Below are 21602 nucleotides of genomic sequence, written 5' to 3'. Positions count from 1 at the left end.
TAGAAGACTGCTTGTTTCAGGCAAGAGTGAAAGGAACTGAATTGCCACTGATAAGAGTTTTTAACACACAATCCAATTTTACAGTTGTTATATTCTGCATCCTCAAAACAAACCCCGTTCTGAATAGTGAGAGACTATTTTTTTTCCATTTCATTACCTTGTGTTGCTCACACTTTTTCTTTCTCACTACACCTGTGTTCACATGAGTGTGAGTGTGTGTGTATGTGAGAGAGAGAGAGAGAATATAACTTTGCCCACTGAAGATATAGCTGATGGAATTGATTCTGCTTCATAATAAATTGCTATGTGACTTTACATTTTGTTCATTGAAAGAAAATGATTTTTTTAGCTTACACCAGTGAACCAGATTGGAAACATTTGTTTTTTAACACCCTAATTAACTCTGTCTGCAGGACAGAGTGGATTGCTCAACCCCCAGTAAGTAATGGCATGTGCCAGCTGCCATTTTGAATATGCAACTCTTGATTGGTGTAATTAGAGAATTGTCATGTTTTGTGGACCCAGCTGCTGTGGGTAACACAACCCTTACATCACCCTCTGTTTGTGGTATGGTTATGTGAAGGTGGTTTAACCCTCAAATAGCTCACAGTGACCAGGTTTGCATGATACGCAATTGAGAATTTCATATTCAAAATGATAATGTATCTCATTTTGGATTAACAAGCCATGGTGAGCCTGATATACAAACCAGGCCATTGTGTCTGAACCAAGAATGTCTCAACACACTCTGCTTCTTTGTGGTTTCTGTGACTCACAGAAATGGGTTACATGTTTGCACAAAACAGACTTTTAGAACATGCCAAAGCTAAATACAATTTTATGTGAGAGTTTCCCTGTCATGCAGCTTTGATTCCTGTCTGTCTCCCAGTTTGTTTTCACTCACCGCAGCAATTAGCATTTGGAACGCTATCTCACCTCTCCATTCTACCGTCCTCTTCTGACATGGTGAACAGAGTTTTCTTCCTCCATTTTCTTTTCATCTTCTCCTATTGTCTTTTAGTTTTTTTCTCCTTCTTCCTGTATTTGGGTTCCCACTTCAAAGTGCACAGCCTCAAAGGCTTTCTTCAAAATGGCACCTGCGTGTCAGAAAGATACCATTAACGGACAGGCACCGCAGCTGCCTTCTTGGAAAGGGCTGCTGTACAGACTGCTGGCTTTTGCAAAGCAGGTCAGGAGAAGGCAGTTTGCACGCCTAAAGGCCCTGCTGTGGGGCCAGGCTCTCAAGCCGCAGACCCGGGCTCAGGGAGCTGGCTTCTGCATCCTGCTTCAGCAGGCATTTACCATGACGCAGCGCCTTCTCTCGGCTTCTTCCTGTACACACTGTGGAGAGTGCTTCAGGGCAGCCATCCCTGAAGGGCAGCCAGTCATTCATTGACTTTCTAGTGTTTACACATTTTCCCCATGCTAAAAAGTGGAAATGTGTCTCCTAAGCATGAGAAGTCAAAATATGTCAGAATGCTTGTTATCTGGACCCCACATTTTGACCTGATCTTCTCCTCAACTAATTGTGGCCCTCATGCTGAGAGAAGTTTCTCACCTCTGATCTAAGGGTTGGAGTAAAAGATGAAGAAAGCCCTCTAAGCAAATTCAGAATTTCCTGCCATCGGTAGCTACAGACTGGTTTACTAGTATTGCACTAATTGCAGTTCGTAGACAAGGTGATTTGCAGCTGAAGGAAATGCAGTTGGCATAAGCGAAGGATGAATTGTTTTACATATGCAAACAGATTGTAGAATGTCTCTTCCGGCTGCCTGATTCTAAAACACAAATATTTCTCTTTCACCCAACAGATTTTATAACATCCTTGCTTCCTCATAAACCCCCAAATATTTGGATTGGTTTGCACTTTCGGGTTCACACACGTGAAAACAAGTGGGAAGATGGCAGTCCACTAAAATATAGCAATTTCCACCCGTTACTTCAAGGAAGGATAAGAAAGGTTCAGCTCGATGTAAGTTGTTGAGATTGTTCTTTTCATGTAGACTTCATGATAATTCCTGATAATTCATGAAGTTGGTTAAGGTAGAAAAGGACTACCAGTGTAGGGTAGGGAAAGAATTGTGTGTCCCACAAAAGAGAGAAGAAAGTAAAATCTGTCAAGGCTTCCTAAGTATTTGGTCTGTAGCTGAGTGCCTTCCTTGAGAGCTGGGATGGGCAGGGCAAAGCCCATGGACTCCTTGGCCCTTTTGTGCCACAGCATCCTTTCAGATTGAAGCAGCCCATCTGTGCCACTTGCTGCTGCCCAGTTGTGTCAGCACATTCAGCAGATAAGGCTGCGATATTCCCCTTCCGGGGGAATGTGGTCCTTTGACCCCTGGAAGTATGCCCTCCCGTTTTGGCTTGTACAGAAAGCCAAAATCCAGAATAATGCCACTGGGCAGAGTTTTCTTGAATTAAATGGAGTATAATTGTTATATTCAAACAAATAATTATATAGCATAAAGAAATATAATATTTTTAAAAGTGCATAATAATGACTGAGAGAAAAAAAATCTATTTACAGTCCTGTGGGTTGCACCATTGAGGATCATAACCTCTGAAACCTGGAGGCTTACAAATATGCAGTGCATAGTGGGAGGAGCAGTATAAACACTGCAGGCCATCTAGTTGAAACGCATTGGAGCAGGAGGGAAGGAGGCTGGGATATTGCCAGGATACCTCATATCATGGCAGACCCAGTCGCCTTTCCTCCTTGCTATGTTTGCATGCTCCCCGAGGTCACTTTCCCAACTTTGGAAAGGCAGCCAGTGTGGTTCTTTGTGCACCAACAAGGAATGAGAGACTTGGAGCATGGATTCCCAACTCCATGGTCAGATCTCATATTAAGAAATCGAATTATCTAATGCCCCTTTGTTTATAATAGTATGCTACACTATTCTGCCTTAGGCGGTTACAGGAAAATTTAATCCAAAGGCAAGGATTCTCCCTATCCAACGACAGAACTGAACAATATTTATCTTGGAAACAAACTAACTATGACACTTCTGAGCCTTTGCAGTGGTTAGACAGCTAACTTAGATGGCAGAGTGCTATATGTTTTCTAGCTGCACAGAGATAGTCATGGGAGCAGCAGCCACTGAAGACGGCATGTTGGCCATCCCTGACATAACAGTCACATAGTTTGGGAACAGATAAACTACTTTAGACAGTATATACTTGATTTTCATAATGTAAAAGGGCAATATGATGTCTTAGCTACGATGAAAAGAGTGTTTCCATATCTTTTCTGGTATATCTTAGGATGGTTAATTGAGTGTCTATCACTCCATCTTCTGGGTGCATTCTTTTCCAGTTCTTCGATGAGGAAGCAAACAACCAGTGTGGTGTTTTGCTCAATGATCCCAAGTCGTCATATCTTGGAACCTGGAATTTCACTTCATGTGCTGATACCAAGTCTGTGGCCATATGTCAAAAGAATGCTGGTAATGCTCAGAATCCCTAAAGAGTATCACATGTTTATGAGCCGAGAAATCCATGGGAATCCTGGAAAATGATTGACCTCTGTCTGCACACAGGCTGTTTGTTAAGAAACTGCTCATACATCATATTTATGTGACAGCCCAAGCTACGCAGAGTTCCATATGAGTGTTTGCTATAATACAATTTTCTGGCGCATGACCGCTATGCCATATGACAGGAGCCAACCTAGATGGTGTTTTGGCATCTTAACCAAGATATATTTGCTGAATGAAATGCTTAGCATCTCACGGAATAGGACATGGAATAATCAATTCGAGTTGTGAAAACCCAGATTCAGGCTTGCTATCAGGAACAGTTTTCTCACTGTCGGAGCCTTATGACAGTGGAGCCTGGAATGGTTGTGGATTCTCCCACAGCAGAGGCATTCAACCAAAACTGGAAAGTCGTCAGAATGAGATGGTGTAAATTGTTGCTCTGCAACAGCAGAGGGTTGAACCCAATGACCTACTATTCTGTGATTCTATGAAATCATATTAAATAGAATGACTTTTACTTTTGAGTAGACATGTAGACAATTGTGCTGTAAGCCAATTATCTACAAAATATTGCATATAGGAAAAATACTTCCCAAAAAAAGGATACTCATTTTTTTCTTAGACAATGCATGTATGTGCCTTACTTTACACAAGGCATTCCAGTTACAGGGAGGAAGGACTGTTTCTTAAGATAGTGTTTGCCATCTGTAATTTTTACAAGTACATGTATTATAGTATTTTAAGAAAAAAATATGAACCAATAAGGAATTTGTTCTAGTCAATCGAAGTGTTTTAGTAGTTTAATTTAAGCAATTGACTCAGTGTTGCAGTCCTTCCTGCATCACTGAAAATGCTATGTACAACATTATAAAGCTCCTTTTCAAGCTTAAAAAATATACTCCAAAACAGTATAGGAGACATGGTTGATTCTACAAAATTGCAGTGTGTGATGAATAGTTAGTCCTACTTAACTATTTGGTTTCTTCCTTAGAGGTTGCAGAAAACCAGACACAGCAAGAGCTTAATGTCACTGTGAACTATCAAAATGTCACATACACCATAATTCTGAAGGCCCTGACGTGGCATGAGGCACAGCAGGTATGCCTGCAGAATAATATGCAGCTGGTTAGCATCACAGAGCAATACCAGCAGGCCTTCCTTGCTGCTCAGGCTGCCCATCATAATTACCCACTGTGGATTGGACTCTCCAGCAAAGATGTAAGTTTCATTTCACTCTCCTTTGAAACATACCATTGGAATACCAAACGGGGGTGTGTACTGAGACAGTTTAAACCATATCAGTAAAGTATTCGCCCTTCGATGCTGCTTCTGTTGTTTGAACTGTGAATCATTTGTGGATGTCTGTTTAAAATGTACAGGTAAAAGCTATTGCACTTTTACACAATAGGAAAGAAATATACCTCCATTCCATCCAGTTGGAGGACTAACGTTAGCCCAAGGACCTGCAAAAGCAATTGTGCTGGCCATTAACACTAGGCCGATACATATAACTACCTACACACAAGTTCATTTATATCCACAAATCTTGGATATAATTTTACAAGAAATATGGTGAAGAATACACTTTACACATTGTACATTTCTCTACAGGGCTCAGTGTTCAGCCTTCCCCAGCTTGTAACCAAGATATTTTGCACTGCAAGTCCCAACATTCCTGACTATTCACCATGCTGGTGGGAGCTAACGGGAGTTGAAGTTGGGGAAACCTGTCATTAGTATGTCTTAGGGATAAGCTGGGGGGGTAGGAAATCTGGTGCCCAAAACAACTGGAGGACACAAAACTGTTCCTGATATTTAGTTCTGTGCAGACAGTATTCCATTTGTATAATTGAGTTTAGAGCTGTCATGTGGTTTAGTTTAGTTCGGTTTTATTGTTTAATTCTGTTAATCTTTTTAATGTTTATGTCACTAGGATGGAATACATTATCACTGGTCTGATAAAAAACATATCAGTTTCAGTCGCTGGTCTGAAGAAGATGGAGATTTAATTGACAGTTGTGTATATTTGGATACCGATGGATTATGGAAAACAGCTGATTGTTACAGCGAAAAACCAGGAACAATTTGCTACCAGCCAACAAGTAGGAGTCCTTGAATTATTGTTTTGAGAATATTTTTGTAAAAAATATTATTGAAAATATTTAATCATACAGTATTTGGCTTCTGTGTTTTAAATGTTATTTAAAATAGCAACATCATACCCTTCATGTTGTATTTCCAAAAGAAAGTGTGCCTTCCACTTACATCTCTGGATTTTAGCATTAACTCATGGTTTCCTCCTATACCAGAATTAGAAACTGTTGAAGTAAGCTTGCCTACCATGGCTATGGGTAGATAAATTTGGCTACTGTTAACTGTTGTTTGAATCACTGGACACAGAATGCAGAGCCATAACAAAGCCAAGCAAGAGAAGGGATGGGGGATTTACTCTGGAAGAGGGCAGGAGCAAGTATGCATCCCAGATTTGGTTCCTAATTTGAAAAGCATGGTTTTCAGGAAGCCAGCATTACATCCCATAATTTTCTTTCAGTCAGTGTTGCATCCTAGGGCAGCTAGTTATATTCTGAATATATTCTTGTGCTCTAAAGAAATGTGGTTTATTTTTACAGATGAAACGGAAACATCAGAAGCATATTATGATTCTATCAAATGTCCACACAAGATCAAGAATACACCATGGATAGCTTTTCAGAACAGTTGTTATACATTCGTAATCACAAAAAATCGATGGAAAGAATTGAAATCGGATGAAGCCCACCATTTATGCAGAAACATGAGTAGGCAGTTTTTTCTGAATTCTTATCTTCATATGATATTGAATGACATCTTTAGATCCGAAAGAACTTCTTAGTTTTCCTATGTGATCATGGACAAGAGCATAACTATGTCCAGACACATATACACTGAGCAATCCATGGAGACTGCTAACAGTCATTTCTATTATCACAGCCTCATATTTTTCTAGAGCTGAAATCGTGGGACTTCTACAGTTCCCTCCAAGTTACTACCCAGGTCAGACTAAGATTCCTCCATGCAGCTGTAAATTATTATTTGAATAAAACAAGCAATGACTGTATGTGTGAACAGGCACATAATTATTGGAGTAGCTCCACAGGTTATATTATGCTTTGTATCTCATTGGAGAACTAGTTATATTCATGGTTCTTTCTTGCCATATTTGCAATCTGTTGAAAACTTGGAAAGAAAAAGATCCACTGCTATGTAGAATTTCAGTTTGCTAGCATGAACTTTGGTGGGCATCTTTTCTTAGCAGAGTACATATAAGTGAACTAATAACTGATGAAGTGGGCCATGAATAGTGCCAGAATGCAACTATTTATCTTTAATATGCCTGTTGTTCCTTCTGCTGCAATAGACTAATGCAGATTTCCTCTAAGAATGGTGACATTTCTCCTGACCTTCTGGAGAGTTTTCTAGGGAAAAATGCTGCTGGTGTATGCACCTTTAGTGAGACAGAGTTTTAAAAGTGTAGTTTCGTATAAGGTCAAGATACATAAAACCTAAGAGTCCAGCAGTACAAGACCAAAGGCCCAACTAGTCAGCATCCTGTTTCCAGCAGTGGCCAGCAAGACGCTTATAGGCAAGCCATGAGCAGCCCATGATGGTCCCCTGCAGTTGCTCTCAGCAGCTGGCACTTGGTCTCATCTAGCCATCAGGACTACTAGCTGTTGATGTCTCTGTATGTCATGAATGTGTTTCATGCCCTATTAAAGCCATATAGTCAAGCAGTAATCATAGACTATATATTCATAGTCTGAAGAAGTGCCTTCCTTTGGTTTTCCCTGTTTCTGCTGCCCATTCATTTCAACGAATGACCTTGCGTTCTAGTAATATGGATGGAAGGGGGGGGGACTTTCTCAACACCATGCATAATGTTCTAAACCTCTGACTCATTTCCCCATAGCCAACTTTTTCAAAACGAGAAAGTCTTAGCTTCTTGATCATTTTGGTTGCCCTTTCAACTCCTTTTCCAATTCTGTATATTGCTTTTTTAAATAGTGAAAACAGATACAAAGATTTATATGAAAGCATTATTAATACTTTTTTAGTATTTAGTATCAAGCGTTTATTATTTTCTACAAATAAAACAAATGATCATTCAAAAGACGTCGGACATACTGGGTTATTATCTTATTCACTCTACAATTAATGTATATTTCAGCCCTAAGTATAATCCTGTTTCTTTAGCCCTTGATAAAAGAAGTTCCAAGTTTGGTAATAATATGTTTCTTCTTTTTCCTTGAGAGACAAGGTCAATCTATCCATTTCTGCACAGTCCAGTATTTTCTTTAAAATTAATTCTTCTGTTGGTATTTCCTCATTCTTTCAGTGTTGTGCAAATACAATCCTTGCCGTTGTAATTACATGTAAAGTCAGATATGCGCTTTGTTTGTCGAGAGCATTATTAATACTGTTAGAATGTCAGTCCCTTAACTAATAATGTTAACATGGAGTTTGCCTTTTTCATCAATACTGAATGCTTTGTATTCCTTTCAGTGAACCACAATCCCAAGATCTCTTATTTGGGAAGTTGTAGCCAGTTCAGAAACTATAGGACTATATGTAGCTGACAGTGTTTATCATCTTATACTTATTTGCATTAAGCCTCATTTGGCATTTTGTTGCCTATTTACTCAAATTGAGATCTTTTAGAACAGTCTAGTTGGGGTTTCAGTGTTCTGAGTAACATAATAGGTGAGTCTCAAGGTCATGCTGAGCCATCTTGCTAATAAGCTACTAGGATTGGATTTTTTTTTTTTTTTTTTGCTAAACAGCCCACAGTACTCCTGGCAGATAATTGTGCTTCTATAGCTTGTTCCAGTTCATTTATTCCCATTCAGTACTCCTGAGAACTCCAGCACACAACCCTCAGGCATCTTTGTGACACAATTTTTGGTCGCATTGGTCCCTACATCAGCAGCCTTTCTGCAGTTGGCCCACTGGAGTTGCTAGCTTCTGAAAGAGACCGCCACCCCCCCGTCTGCCCCCCCAGATCGCCAAATGGAATTAATTTTTAGAGCCCTCGCAGCTACAAGAACACATTCACCAGTGGGCTGGGTTGGGTTTCTTTTGTTTGGAATTTCACTGCTACACTTAGAGTGGCAAGACTGGTATTTAGCCCAGCATACTGGTATCCCAATAGGAGATTTGCACAAAATGATTTTTTCATACCTGCCCCTTTCCAGAAATAATATGTCCACTCATTTCAGGTTATTTGTAGATGTGCAGAATCCCCTTTGCACTTAATACTGTGATTTCAGATTCTTTTAATTAAAAACTTACATCTAGGTTATACCTTACTCCAAAAGAATGTTAGAAATTGTCAATTGAATCCTTCCAAATTCATTCAGTGACTTCTTTTTTAAAAACTTCTTCAACAGATTCGAATGCCTCTCTCTTGATTATCAGGGATGAATATGAAAATGATTTTGTTGTGGAGCAGCTTCAGTCTTTCAGTGGCCTTGCCCACTGGCTGTGGTTAGGTCTGGTGTATGAGGCTGACGGTAAGTTCTCAGTTATTTATAGCTGTAAAACCCTGTTACTACTGCGTCCCTTTATAAATGTACAAAGAGACCAATGCTACAATGATGCAATTTGCAGCCAAATTCTATTAGCAGAGAGAAGTGAGACTGAATTTGTATCAAAGTTATGTTTGATTAGTTGAATTGTCAGATGAATGTTAATGGGAAAGATTCTCTAAACTCATTTGCTTTGGAAAATTGTGCTGTTAGTTAAGGCTATTTTGGCCATTGCAAAGAATGAAAACTTAAAGAAGATGCAGGCTGGGTAAACATTGAAGCCTCTGTGTAGTTGAATGAAATTGCCTTTGAGTCCATAAGAAATAGCAAATGTGTAACGTTCTGGTTTTCAAAATCCTATTTGCTAATTGTTCTAGTACAGCAGTTTTTCATTTCCAAGTCTTTCAGTACACGTGCACAGCCTGCTTTAAGATCGGTCAAATATTTAAAATCTCATACGTGGATGCTTATTATTTAAGTGTTGCATTTATGCAGTCATGTTTATTAGTTTAATTTCTTCTGGAGTTGAAACTGAGAAATTTCATGAAAAATGTCTCAAAAATACTGGATTGTTTTCAGGTGCTGTTCTTCTGCAAGCCTAATGGACAGGATACCACCAATATGCCACACAGCTGACACAGAATTTTCCCCTTTCCTGCCTCACTTCATGCTCCCCAAACCCATCCTGTAGATTTTGGGACTGCAGAGGGAGGAGAAGGGAAACTCCCAGTGCATGAACAGAAGTTCACTTGTGTAACACTGAATTTAACCCAGTAAAACTTTAAGCAATCCACACTACTTTCCAATGGGGAGAAATAGATACATCCCTTCTAGACCAATCATTGTTAGCAATGATAATCAAGTAATATTCCTGTTGTTAACATTGTCCAGGCATGACCTACTTTGAGCACTGCTGTCTTTTCAATAATATCAGTAGTGCTCGGTATGAAAATGCCGTGTCTTTTCCCTGCAGATAATGCTTTAAAGTGGTCTGATGATACACGCTTGACATACAATAACTGGAGAATGGGGAGACCTTATATAAGGAATAACCATTTTGTTGCTGGTGTTCACCTGGATGGCTTCTGGGATATTTACAATGACACTCGCTGGCTACCCTTTCAGTTCAAGCTACACAGCGTTCTCGTCTGCAAAGTAGAAATGGGTAAGGAATATTTCTCATTTTTGTTGAATTTGCAAACACCCACAAATATTATCTTACACATACCTAGGCTGAAGAAAATGTGCAAACATTTATCCATTTTTTATATTGAAATAGGACCAAAGGAGGACAAACCACCATTGCCTACACTACTACCCTATAAAAACACATCATACTGGATTCTTCAAAAACAGATCAATTGGTACGAAGCATGGAAAGAATGCAAACAAAACGGAAGAGAATTAGCAAGCATACACAGCGAATCTGAACAAGACTTTCTGAAAAATATTGTAAAGAGTGATGGATTTCCACTATGGATTGGTTTATCCAATCATAATGTAGGTCTGATCTCTACTTTCATAGCTGCGTAGTAGTCATTAGAGGTTTTTAGTCTCTTGTTCACATGTACATGTTTAAATGCATTATACATTAATTTTATTATGGCATTGCATTTATTATTTTGTTCTTTATAATATATTATTTTTGCCTCCACTTTAAATGCTTTCCTTACACTTAAATATGTTGAGCTGTCAATGAGGATAGGAATGGGATGAAGAGATTGTAAAATTGTCTACAATACAGTCAAATACAGTAAGATCATAGTTTGGTAAAACCTGGAGTCAGAGATCAGATTGCTATCATATTTCCCGTAGAAGATTGTTTCATTTAATTCCTCTATCACACAGAATAGTGTTACAATGACTGGCAGACAGCTCTATTCATATTTACTCAGGAGTAAATCTCATTGAATGGTGAGGGGTGGAGTGGGCTTAGCACATGGTAAGCAGCCACAGGATTGCAGGCCGAGTCTCCCTTCCTCCTCTGTATGCAAAAGGTCTGGGAGAGCACCAGAGTAACCCATACAGTGTGAGACTCCAAGACAGAGGACAGTTGGCAAATCAGGCACATTGGAGGGTGGGGTAGACTGTGTATGTGAATAAAAATAATTGCCTGAAGCTTCTTGCAGAGCTACCTGCCTGTGAAAACAGAAGCTGCCAATCCATTGACAGAATTCCCCCCACAATTACAAGTGCTGTAAGCTACACGCAGCTTCATGCTGCTTTTGTTCCTCAGAAATCAAAACATTTCTTAATATCCCAAATCATTGTCTAAATCCAATGCATGTTCAGTCAGAGAAAAGTCATACAACTTGCAGCGTGCCCCAGCCAGTAATGCAGGACCCTGGCAGTGAGGAGGAAGGGTTTAACTCTTCGCCTCCTCCCCTCCCCGCCATCTCTCCCAGTCTGCAGAGTCTGCTGAGAGAGCCCCACCTGCTATTGTTTTCAGAGAAAAGCTGTGAGAGTTTTCTCCTGGTGCTGCTGGCAGGTGTGTGGGACCTGCTCTGAACCACAGGGAGGTAGAAGCATTGAGTTAAAGTCTTCCCTTCCTGAACCCCCCGTTATTTGCAAAATTCAAATTGATTTATTTACCCATCTAGTTATTTTCTTTTATTTACAACATGCCTACACTATACCTAAACAGATTCCATAGCAATGAATAATAACAATTAAAAAGAATAAAGCACGGTGTTAAATGTTTTTAAAAACAGTAACAATAAAAACCATGGTTGGTCAAGGGTTTCTTGAAATTAAGCTGTTTTCAGGGGGTGCTGAAAGCAATGCAGTGTTGGTGCCTTCCTGATTTTCAGAAGCAGGGACCTCCACAATGATGGCTTTACTGCAGGTGGATCCCAGTTGGTGCACATGTCCATGGGGAGAACCACCAAGAGCATCCTGTCTCAGTGGACAGCTTAATAATGGGGTCTTGCCATATCTAATTTGTCCCTGTGGGCTTTGCTCTCAAAGCATATCACCTGTTCTGGCACCAGCTTAGTTCAGTGCACTCTGCCTCGGATAATTTCTCTGAGAACAAATCTGGATATTGAAGTGTAATAAAATTCAAAGCCCCTACATGAAAATAAGGAAGTCTTGAGCCTCTGCAGTTCCCTTTTTAGCCATGATGCTCATTTAGCCAAGTGCTTGATAAGAAAGAATAGCATTAACCTTTGTGCAGCCTGAATTGTATTGTTCATTTCCAGGAAAATGATTCCGATTTTGAATGGTCTGATGGGAGCACATTTGACTACCACCCCAGGGAATTTGAACATTCACCTCCTCCTGGAAAATGTGTTGTCTTGGACACAAAAGGACTTTGGAATCGCGTGGAATGTACAAAGCCCGCTGATGGTGCTGTTTGCTACTCCCCTTCAAACAGTAAGCCTGCATTCATGCACCTTGATGTTTCCATGCACCGCATACTCTGAGGACTCTAAATCAAAACAACAACAAAATTGGAGGAGTGATGTCCTTAGCTGCTGCTAAATAAATGTCCCTAGAATGAGATCCCACTGTTTTCAAGGTTTCAGGTCATGTGCTAAGGACTGCAATGAGTTATATATCCATCAAAATCAGTGTGACTTAGTTTATTGTAAGTGTCCCAAAGTAACATAGGAGATGTTCTTGTTTTGGTTGTTGCTTTGCTGTTGAGAGTGCGTACGGATGTGATTATCATTTCACAGTTGTTATGCTGGCCTAACGGCAGGCGAGTGGCCCTGACATATCAGGACCATCAGATTAATCTCCTTGGCTGCAAAACTGCCTAATTGCTAAACGGTGTGTAATTTTCCTTCCAAATCAATGTGACTCGAAGTACTGAGTTTACAAGAAAATGCCCACCATCTGGAGAGATCAGAAAACAGCAGAAGACTGGAGAGACACTGTGACATTTGAACAGCCCCAACACTGTCTCTGCTCACCAGACGAATGCTCCGTGTGGCCAGCTCTGACAGAGCTCCCTCGGAGAAGGGAAGCGAGCCTCAGAGCACAGCCTGGCATCTGCCTCCTCCCCACTTACTCCTCAGAATCAGCGTGGGAGCAGCTGATCTGTTCACTGTTGTCCTCACAACTGCAGCAACAGATATGCACATAGGTCTGCAAGGGGGAAATGCATTTGTGTGGGGACACACTTTTCTGAGAGTGCTTTTGCACACATCCATTTCACAGGATTAGGTTCGGGTTTATGTTTCAGACAAAAGGACACGACTCTGCACAGCTGCTTATCAAATCAACAGCCTTGTACACTCATCACTGCAGGTCGAACTGTTTCCGAAATTGTTGTCTTCATGCCTTTTAAAAAACACAGAGAAGCCTTGTTAGTTCTTGAGAAGGCTCCTTTCATGTAATCCTATTGACCTGGATGCAAAAGACAAGGAACCGCAAGGAGTTCTGGGCCATACAGTCTGCAGACTATACCACACTGTACAGTTTGCAGCATGGAAAGAGGAGCAGGAAATCCATTGACCAAATCCATATGAACCATGGTTGTTTCTTTTCCCCATGCTGCATGTGCCTCGTTTCCATAATTATCTTCACAGGGCCCAGGTTGCCATGTGGTCCAAACCAGCCAAGTAGGCAGTCAGGATAACTTCCAAACCACCCTGCAAAGCACCCATGCCAGGTTTGGATGGCATGGCACCCTGTGCCCACAAGGTAAATTATGGAAACGAGGTGTACTGTGACTGGCATGTGGGAGATGGAGAAAAGAAGCCACAGTGGCTTCTCTTTCTTCCCTGATCGTATCAATCCCATCAACACAGAAATCTCCAAGCAACACCTTGTATGCTTGCAAATAATTCATGAAAGATTTTTTTAAATTTTCTCATGAAGGTGTATAGTGCTGCATCAGAGAAGATAACTAGGTCTGCGAATCAAATGTCATAGCTGTACTTTATTTTAAACTTTGAATTACAACATGAAACTGCCTGTTAAATGAAGAGCCTCATTCTGTCTGACCTGTGATAATGACAGTAGTTTCATTTTCACAGAAATGCAGTCCAAGCAAACTGAAATTGCAGCCAAGTGTCCACAACCAGCTGCTGGATCACCACAGTGGATACAATATAAAGACAATTGCTATGCATTTGCTATGGAATTATACAATTATTCAATATATACTGCGGGTGATGCTAAAGAAGTCTGCAAGAAGCTTGGTATGCTCAAATAATGCATTGTCTCATAGTTAAAAAGGAGATCATAAAACCCCATGTAATATTTTGGATGAGGAGTTAATTTTTCATCATTATTATATTTTAAATATATTAAATTTTGTTCAAGAAGTGAATAATATATAAGTAACAGTAAAACCTATTTTCCAGTATAATTTTAGGCGCTGTCTTTCCATCAATATTATTAGGAAGTTTAAATGAATATCTCAAAAAGTTTTTATCTCTTTTGACTGCTAACATTCTCTCACTAGACCCGTCCGCAACACTTTTGACTGTCAAGGATGCTGAGGAAAACCAGTTTGTGAGTATGCACTTGAAAGAATACCACTACATCACTGGAAGAGCATGGCTTGGAATACAGTCTAATGGTAAGGAGTCTCTCAGAAACACAGAACTACAAAAACTACGTGTGATAAGCAGAGAGATAAATTTTGAGGTGAACTTAGATACATTTGCGTTGCATCCTTTAGTTTCATGATTTTAATGAGACAGCATTTGTATTTGGATTGTGTTCATGGAAATCACTGCAGAAATCACATTAATACAGAAATTAATGTGATTGTTAATTCTCAATGTGTTATTGAGAACAAGTGCTCAATAACATTGTAATTAATAGAATTTAAAATAGATAATGTGTCTTACACATTTGGTGGTTTAAATTTAAGCACAGTGAATTTGAGTCAAACTAGAGGCCAGTAGCCAATATTTCAACTCAGTATTTTAAATTCATCATATCACCTCTGCCCTTTCTCACTATGTGCCGGTTTAGAGAGAGACTTGGTTCTCGCACTGTTTCGCTTCATCTTTCCTATTTCTGCTGCTTCCATACCTCTACCCCAAGTTTAGGCCTTTCTCCTGGGATCTCCCTATTCCCTAAGCCAGCTGCTTTCTCTGCATTCACAGCATCCTTTTGCTAGCACTGCTGCTTTTTAGAAGTGGACCTGTCCAGTCAGTTGCAGCCAGAACAGTGTAGGATCAAAGCAAAGCAGCGAGCAGCATTCAGAAGAGCCTCTTGCCTACCCTCCCTCCCTATGATCCTAGAGCAGCTCAGGCAACATCCATTACAAGAGTTTTCCACACCACAAAATCTTTCTGTGTGGTACCATACAGATAGCAAATGTTATGAAGTTCTATACAGAGTAAACAGCTGGAATGCCAAGTAGCAGTTAGAACAGGCAAGTGGGCTAGTTTTGTGTAGCTGCACAGCTTCATAGCTGGCTGTTGCAGAGACATAAATGGTAGTTTTCTTTGGTATACCTTCATGTGCTGGCTAGCTACGTGGCCAGCCATGCCCTGGTTTTGTAAAGTTTTGTATAGTCAGCTCTGTCCTGCCACTCAGTTATGCTTGCATTGCCCATCTGTGAATCAAGACCTGTGCCAGCATCAGAGTCCTTGGCTGGATGTGGCAAGTCTCCAGGAGAGGTTTCTTGCTGGTCCCTTCCTTTTCAACATTATTAGTCATGCACCTTCTTCTCCTAAGGTTCAGCACCAGTGGGAACACAGAAAATCATGATTTCCTCTCTGTAAATGTACTGTTAGCTCAGGCATAAGCTGATCCTTGGATAATTTCTGAAATATTCTGAATATCTGTGAGTGTCTTTGGATTCTACAAGTTTGCTGTAGCTTCTTTCTGTTTGCCTGACCTTATGTTGACATGTGTTTTTCTGCTCCGTGGGGCTGTTTGAGACTGTGCTCCCCACTGCTTGACCTCTCAACCTAAGGACACCCTGTGTTTTCATGGGCCACTTTGTTTTGCCCTCAACAGGCCAGACTTCCAGGTTCACACATCACAGGGAACAACTCGGACATCCCTGGGTTGTTCACCACAGCAGAAGCAGATGAGCAACCAGGAATCAGGGTGTTGACTTGCCTCCAGAGCCATGATTAGTTAACTGTAGGTTGCTCGCTGCATGCAAACCAGTGTCAGTTAAAATTCTGTAGTATAAGGTAGTCATTTTTACTTGTTCTTGGCTTGCACACTGATACCAGACTTAGGGAGCTATATTTAGACAACCTGCAAAATAGCAGAATGGACCCTCCCAATATTAGGCAGACACCTGACCCTGAATTGACTTTGCGGGATCTGAATAAATAATAAATTCTTGTGGCTTTTATTTACAGCTCAATCCTTGAAGTGGCTTGATGGATCAGAGGTTAAGTATACAAACTGGGCAAAGGGAAATGAAAATGTTCGTGGTGAATGTAGTGTTATCCTTACAACAAATGGAACCTGGTCCAAGACAGACTGCAAAACTGGCAAAACCAGAGTGGTGTGCAAAGCTCCTCAAGGTGGGTAGGGTATTGTCTGAATAAGCTGTATATTTTTAAAGAAACTACTGGCACACAGTTGTGTTAGCAGCATCTTACATCTCTCTCTAGCTGAACACAGGAAAATTATCTCCACAGAACTTACTAGCAACTTCTTTCCTGTCATTTTTCCTCCTTGGCCTCTGGCTATGCATGACTACCTGTGCATCTCCATCTGTTACATCAGCTATTACAGGTGCTTCCAGACGAGTCTCTGTCATACAATTTCCCCTGCCTCGTTCATGGAATTTTACAGGAATCCGGTTTGAGGGTGGGAATCGGTCAGCTCCCCAGACTCCAGCCCCCTTTCTCTGTTCCTGGCAAGGAGCTGGTCTCTTGCATTTTGTTATACTCATGGAACATGGATGGTACCATTTTAATAATAGCAGCAGCTATTATTAGGGAGTTTGGGTCAAAAAAAGGAGCCCACTTACCCACATAATTTCCCCCAAAATGGGTAGGTGCTCACTATTCACAAAAGGCTTTCCCCACTGAAACTGTGGGGTAGCAAGCATGGACCTGATGCTTCACGTGGCAGTTGGGATACAGTGTGCTTGTGTAACCATTCTGCATATAGAACATGATTTGCAATGGAGCTGCTCTGGAGTAATTGTTCTTGGTGTTTGCTCTTTGCAGTTGCAAATCGAATGGGAGGGGCAATAGCAGTCGCCGTTTTATTCATTGTGGTCCTGCTGGCTGGACTGATATGCTTCCTGTATAAGAAGAAACGACTGCACTGGAGTGGATTCTCTTCAGTACGCTACGAACGGGGGATGTACGAAGATGAAACTGACAGCATGTTCACCAGAGATGGTGACTGAGGAATAATTCTTGCAGGTTTTATTTAAACTTTTTCTGGAATGGGCTGTTTTGGCATCTTTTTAAAGGTTTCCTTTGGGAAACCTATGCCAGGTGTCTTAAGTAGCAGAGAAACTCTGACTTCTGGATACTGTTTTTGTTTACTGTTCAGGGTCCCTCAACAGCAACTCTTTCTCCAACTTTAAGAGACAAAGTGTACCTACCCTGTCTGATTAACCATTTAAACTGCAGCCTTTTTCTTCATTTTTAATATTTGCACATACAGGAGAAAAGGTACATGATATTATCTTGATGTTAAGATCAGGACATGCTCCATCTACTGATACAAAGTTCAGCGGCAGACATCCAGGGAATTGTTTGAAATGTAACTTACTTTGTATAAAACATGGAATGTGTCAGCTTGTAATATCGATCATGCTCTGTTTTACTTAAGTTCTCTTGGTACAGAGTGTTGCTGTTTTTAAAGCCCTCTTTTGAAATTGTGTCCCTTTTCCATTGTAAGCACCAAAGATTGCATCTTGGTCAAAGAATTTTAAGCTGAATAAGCCATACACAATAGCTGAAAAAATTAAAGCAAGAGCTAAACGAAAAATTCAGACTCCTATATAAATTATCATATTCACTAGGTCCAGCTTAGTGAATGGAAGCTAGAGAAGCAGACATTGTGCAGCATCTTGCATTCATTTGATATTTGTACTTATTCTGATTACTTATTTCATTGTCAGATACTCCAATGAAGGTACTAGCCTGTTTTCCTTTATTTACAAGTTAAATGCATTGCCTGAAATGTAAATAGGTACTTGATAAAACATTTCCATTACTAGGGCTTTCCAAAAAAATATTCTGATCATAGTTCTTTATGCTGCACTGGATTGATTCCCTTCCCCGCTTCTGTGCCACCACCGATCCCTTGTACTGATTCTTTATTTGGTGGTAACATGGAACAATTCAACCATATTGTGGCACTGTTTCATAAGTCAACAAAGGAGAGCCATTATATGTATTGTCATCCCATTAACCTAAGAAAAATGCACCAGGGAAATGCTTAACCAATTGTTCTGATAATACTACTGATTTTTTAAAGGAATGCTATCAAAATTGATGGCAAAAATAAAAAGAATTGGTTTACTGCTATTAGCTCTTTTAAAAGGTGATAGAGATGCATATTTTGAACAGTCTTGATAAACAGAATGTTAAATTATGTATTTAAATGCTGTGCCCCTGATCCAGAGTCCCACATGGGCAGGAGCTCCCCATGTCATATATGAGGAGAAACAGAATTAGCAAGCATTAGAAAAGCTATGCCCTCCATGGGCGTATCAGATTGCTTCTCCTACATAAAAATGGGAAAACCTTGTATGCATGGGGTTCTGCATTACAGATTGTGGTCTAGTGTTCTGTATATTATGCACAGACATAAGACCATGTGATTACTGAAACGTGCCCTAAGTAGTGGGGGGAAATCTGTTAGTTTAGTAATGCAGCCTTCTCTGTAGAAGAGTGTTTGGAAATCCCTTTTATAAGACTAGAACATCTTACGTGTTAATGTATACATGAGTAGGCCTTTGTGTGTACGCAAGTAGTTTTCCTGGACAGACAACAATCTCTCTTCCTGCTTTCAATCTCTTCTCTCAGGGTCTTTCTGCATGATCATTTGAAAGATGTCATATTTGCATTTTAGCCATTGAAGGATATTCCATATTTGCAGTGACCATAGCAAAGTATTCAATAAAGGAAGGGGAGAGCTTGCTGTGTGAGGAGCAGTAACATAGAAACAGAGCGAAGCAGAAGGGGTCTCCTGGGCCATCTAGTCTGACCCATGGCGCCAGCTCACGACATGCCACCATAGCTGCATCTCTTTGTAAAAGAACTTTAAAAAAAAGAACTATCGAGATAGATGCGTGCTTGGATCAGAAGTCATAACTAAAAACCCCAGACTACAACAAAAGCCTCATAGAGACAGGAGTGCTCTATCTGCATACCATCTGAGTCACAAAATCCAGCAAGTGTCCGTGATGCTTACACAATAGCATTCCACAGAGGAGTTGCAATGGGTTGAATCCAACTTTAGTCTAAGTTAAGCCTCATTAATTTGGATGGATGTACACTAAATAGGACAAGCATTAGACACAACTCAGTGACTACATGCTAACATTTAACATAAATAAATACATATTTATGTGAGCCGTCCCGAGGCTATAAGCGATGGGACGGCTTACAAAAACTCTAAATAAATAAATGAATAATAAATAAATAGCTGGAGAATGTATTGTAGTTTCCATGATAATCAAGTACTGGTCTTTGAGTACTTGGAAACCATGGCAGCCTTGCAATGAAAATAGCAAGGGCCTATGGGGGTGGCAGCTTCTTAGGGCACAACCTTGTGGCTTCCGGATGTTGTCTGGAGTGCCCTAGGAGTTCCACATATTCTCAGTCCAAGCTCCTGCAGTCTTGGGCCATGATGGCCAAGCCCATGCCCCACCCCCTCACAGCCAGCATAGGAAGAACTGCAGCAGATGGCCGTCGGAGAGCTGAAGTGAACCTTGGAGAGGGAGAAATGGAGCTTGCGGTGGGGAGGGGGCTGGTGCCATCTGCCTACATCAGCTCCCAAAGCCACTTCAGGCTCCTTCCTTCCCCTTCCTTGTTTTATCTAGAGTGCTGGAAGGGCCATTCCAATGAAATGAAATGCACAGGGCAAGCCATGGCGGCACAGTGCTTCCAGCACTCTTGAGTTCAGAGAGTTACACACACTAAGGGCAGAGACAATTGGATTGTGTCCATGCTGTATCAAATCTGATTGTGCAGAAAGACCTATAATATAGTGCCTATATTAATAGCCCATGTGAGACTGCTGAATAATACTGATGCACATGTATATCCACAGTTAGAAGACATATGCACTTTGCCTTCACTGAAAGCATGATTTAGATAATTGAAATGTCCTTAACCTGCAGGTAGATGTGGGTGTATACTCCATGCACTACTCCTTTGTGGACTGAGTAGTGACCAGGGTTTGGGATAATTTTCAGTTCTCTAAGTCTGCTTAGTTACTGAATTCATGACTATTTGCACTCCTGGGTTTCTTTTGATGTGAATCTATAAAGAAAGTTTATTTTAAATATGAGCGTTGTTCAATTATGCAAGATAGGATAAATATGAACAAAACTTTCAAGTGTTTCTATAAAATGTTTATTTGTATAATATTCGAAAAGATATACATTTTGTAAGTTATGTTTTTAATTGTGTGAGCTTTGTGTGGGTCCCTCCACCCGAAAAAACCCTATTCCTAGTCATGTTGTGAAATGTTGTGTGAATTAAGACAAATGCCTTACTATATCTAATTAGACCAGTTGTTGAAACCTACCTATGGTCTGAGTAATAGCAGTAGATTTAAAGATGGCTTCATGGGTTGCTAACTTAGACTTGTGCTAGAGAGAAAATTAAGCTGACTTGATTCTTCTCACCTTATTAAAATCTTTTTGTACCCTTCAGTATTTAAAGAAATCAAAAATTAATGTTAATAAAACTTTTAAAAAGAATCCTATATTATTCTGATGAGTTTCTTTTAGAGGGGAAGAAGACCATAGGCAAGTTGTAAACAGAGATTGAATTCAGAACAGATACTTGAGTAGCAAGGCAGAAGAATTTCTGTGCCTGCACAGAGTGCCGTACTGTTCTCTATGATGAGCTGCACTATCGGCCCTGGAATCACTGAACATCTGTCAGATGGGAAGGGGCCTGGCACATGCTCTGCTTCTCCTCTTTGTGAAATAACTGACAGTGCAAGAGGAAGCGTCACAGCTCAGTGGGAAAACACCTGCCTGGTATGTTGAAAGCCCCCGTTTCTATGCCTGTTATTTCCTGAAAAGGCTGAGAAAGACTTGTCTGAAAATCTGAACAGTTACTAACCGTCATCGTAAAGAATACCACGGTAGTTGCACCAAGAGTTTCACTCACTCTAAGGTAGCTCTTTGTGTTCCCATAGAACTTCAGAGAAGCTCACCCACCATTCAGAGAAGGCTCTTTCCTTCAGCAGAGCTTCTTGTGGATTAAAGAGCAAGGTGGAAAGCAGAAAGCCCCCCCCCCCTTTCACTTGCAGTACACTCATGTCACATCCCGTGCTTGTTCCAACGGGTCTCCAACTCTTTGGAGCAGATTTGGGGTGGGGGAAATGTAGAGTTTGCAGAAGAAAGGGGGAATCAGCAAAAAATCACCTACACTGAAGAGCATTTTGTGATTAAGTTTAGCGCCAGCCACCACATTTTGGAACAGGA

The 21602-nt window shown here is 40.5% G+C and overlaps 1 protein-coding gene across 1 annotated transcript in view; it reads left to right on the top strand.

Moving 5' to 3' along the window:
• Nucleotides 1-20867, top strand: part of LOC123021480 (lymphocyte antigen 75-like) — a 61131-nt gene extending 40264 nt beyond the window's left edge. The window contains exons 23-35 of the mRNA XM_044426202.1: nucleotides 1812-1972; nucleotides 3314-3443; nucleotides 4468-4694; nucleotides 5410-5578; nucleotides 6107-6274; nucleotides 8900-9022; nucleotides 10011-10202; nucleotides 10317-10537; nucleotides 12238-12412; nucleotides 14023-14187; nucleotides 14454-14570; nucleotides 16324-16491; nucleotides 17146-20867. Of these exons, the coding sequence (XP_044282137.1) occupies nucleotides 1812-1972; nucleotides 3314-3443; nucleotides 4468-4694; nucleotides 5410-5578; nucleotides 6107-6274; nucleotides 8900-9022; nucleotides 10011-10202; nucleotides 10317-10537; nucleotides 12238-12412; nucleotides 14023-14187; nucleotides 14454-14570; nucleotides 16324-16491; nucleotides 17146-17330 (2201 nt within the window). The 3' untranslated portion in view covers nucleotides 17331-20867. The remainder of the gene's footprint in view (nucleotides 1-1811; nucleotides 1973-3313; nucleotides 3444-4467; nucleotides 4695-5409; nucleotides 5579-6106; nucleotides 6275-8899; nucleotides 9023-10010; nucleotides 10203-10316; nucleotides 10538-12237; nucleotides 12413-14022; nucleotides 14188-14453; nucleotides 14571-16323; nucleotides 16492-17145) is intronic.
• The last annotated feature ends 735 nt before the right edge of the window (nucleotides 20868-21602 follow it).

The sequence above is a fragment of the Varanus komodoensis genome, unplaced genomic scaffold, assembly GCF_004798865.1.
Source record: "Varanus komodoensis strain SLA01 unplaced genomic scaffold, ASM479886v1 scaffold166, whole genome shotgun sequence".
NCBI lineage: Eukaryota > Metazoa > Chordata > Lepidosauria > Squamata > Varanidae > Varanus > Varanus komodoensis.
This window is presented reverse-complemented; position numbering and strand designations above follow the sequence as displayed.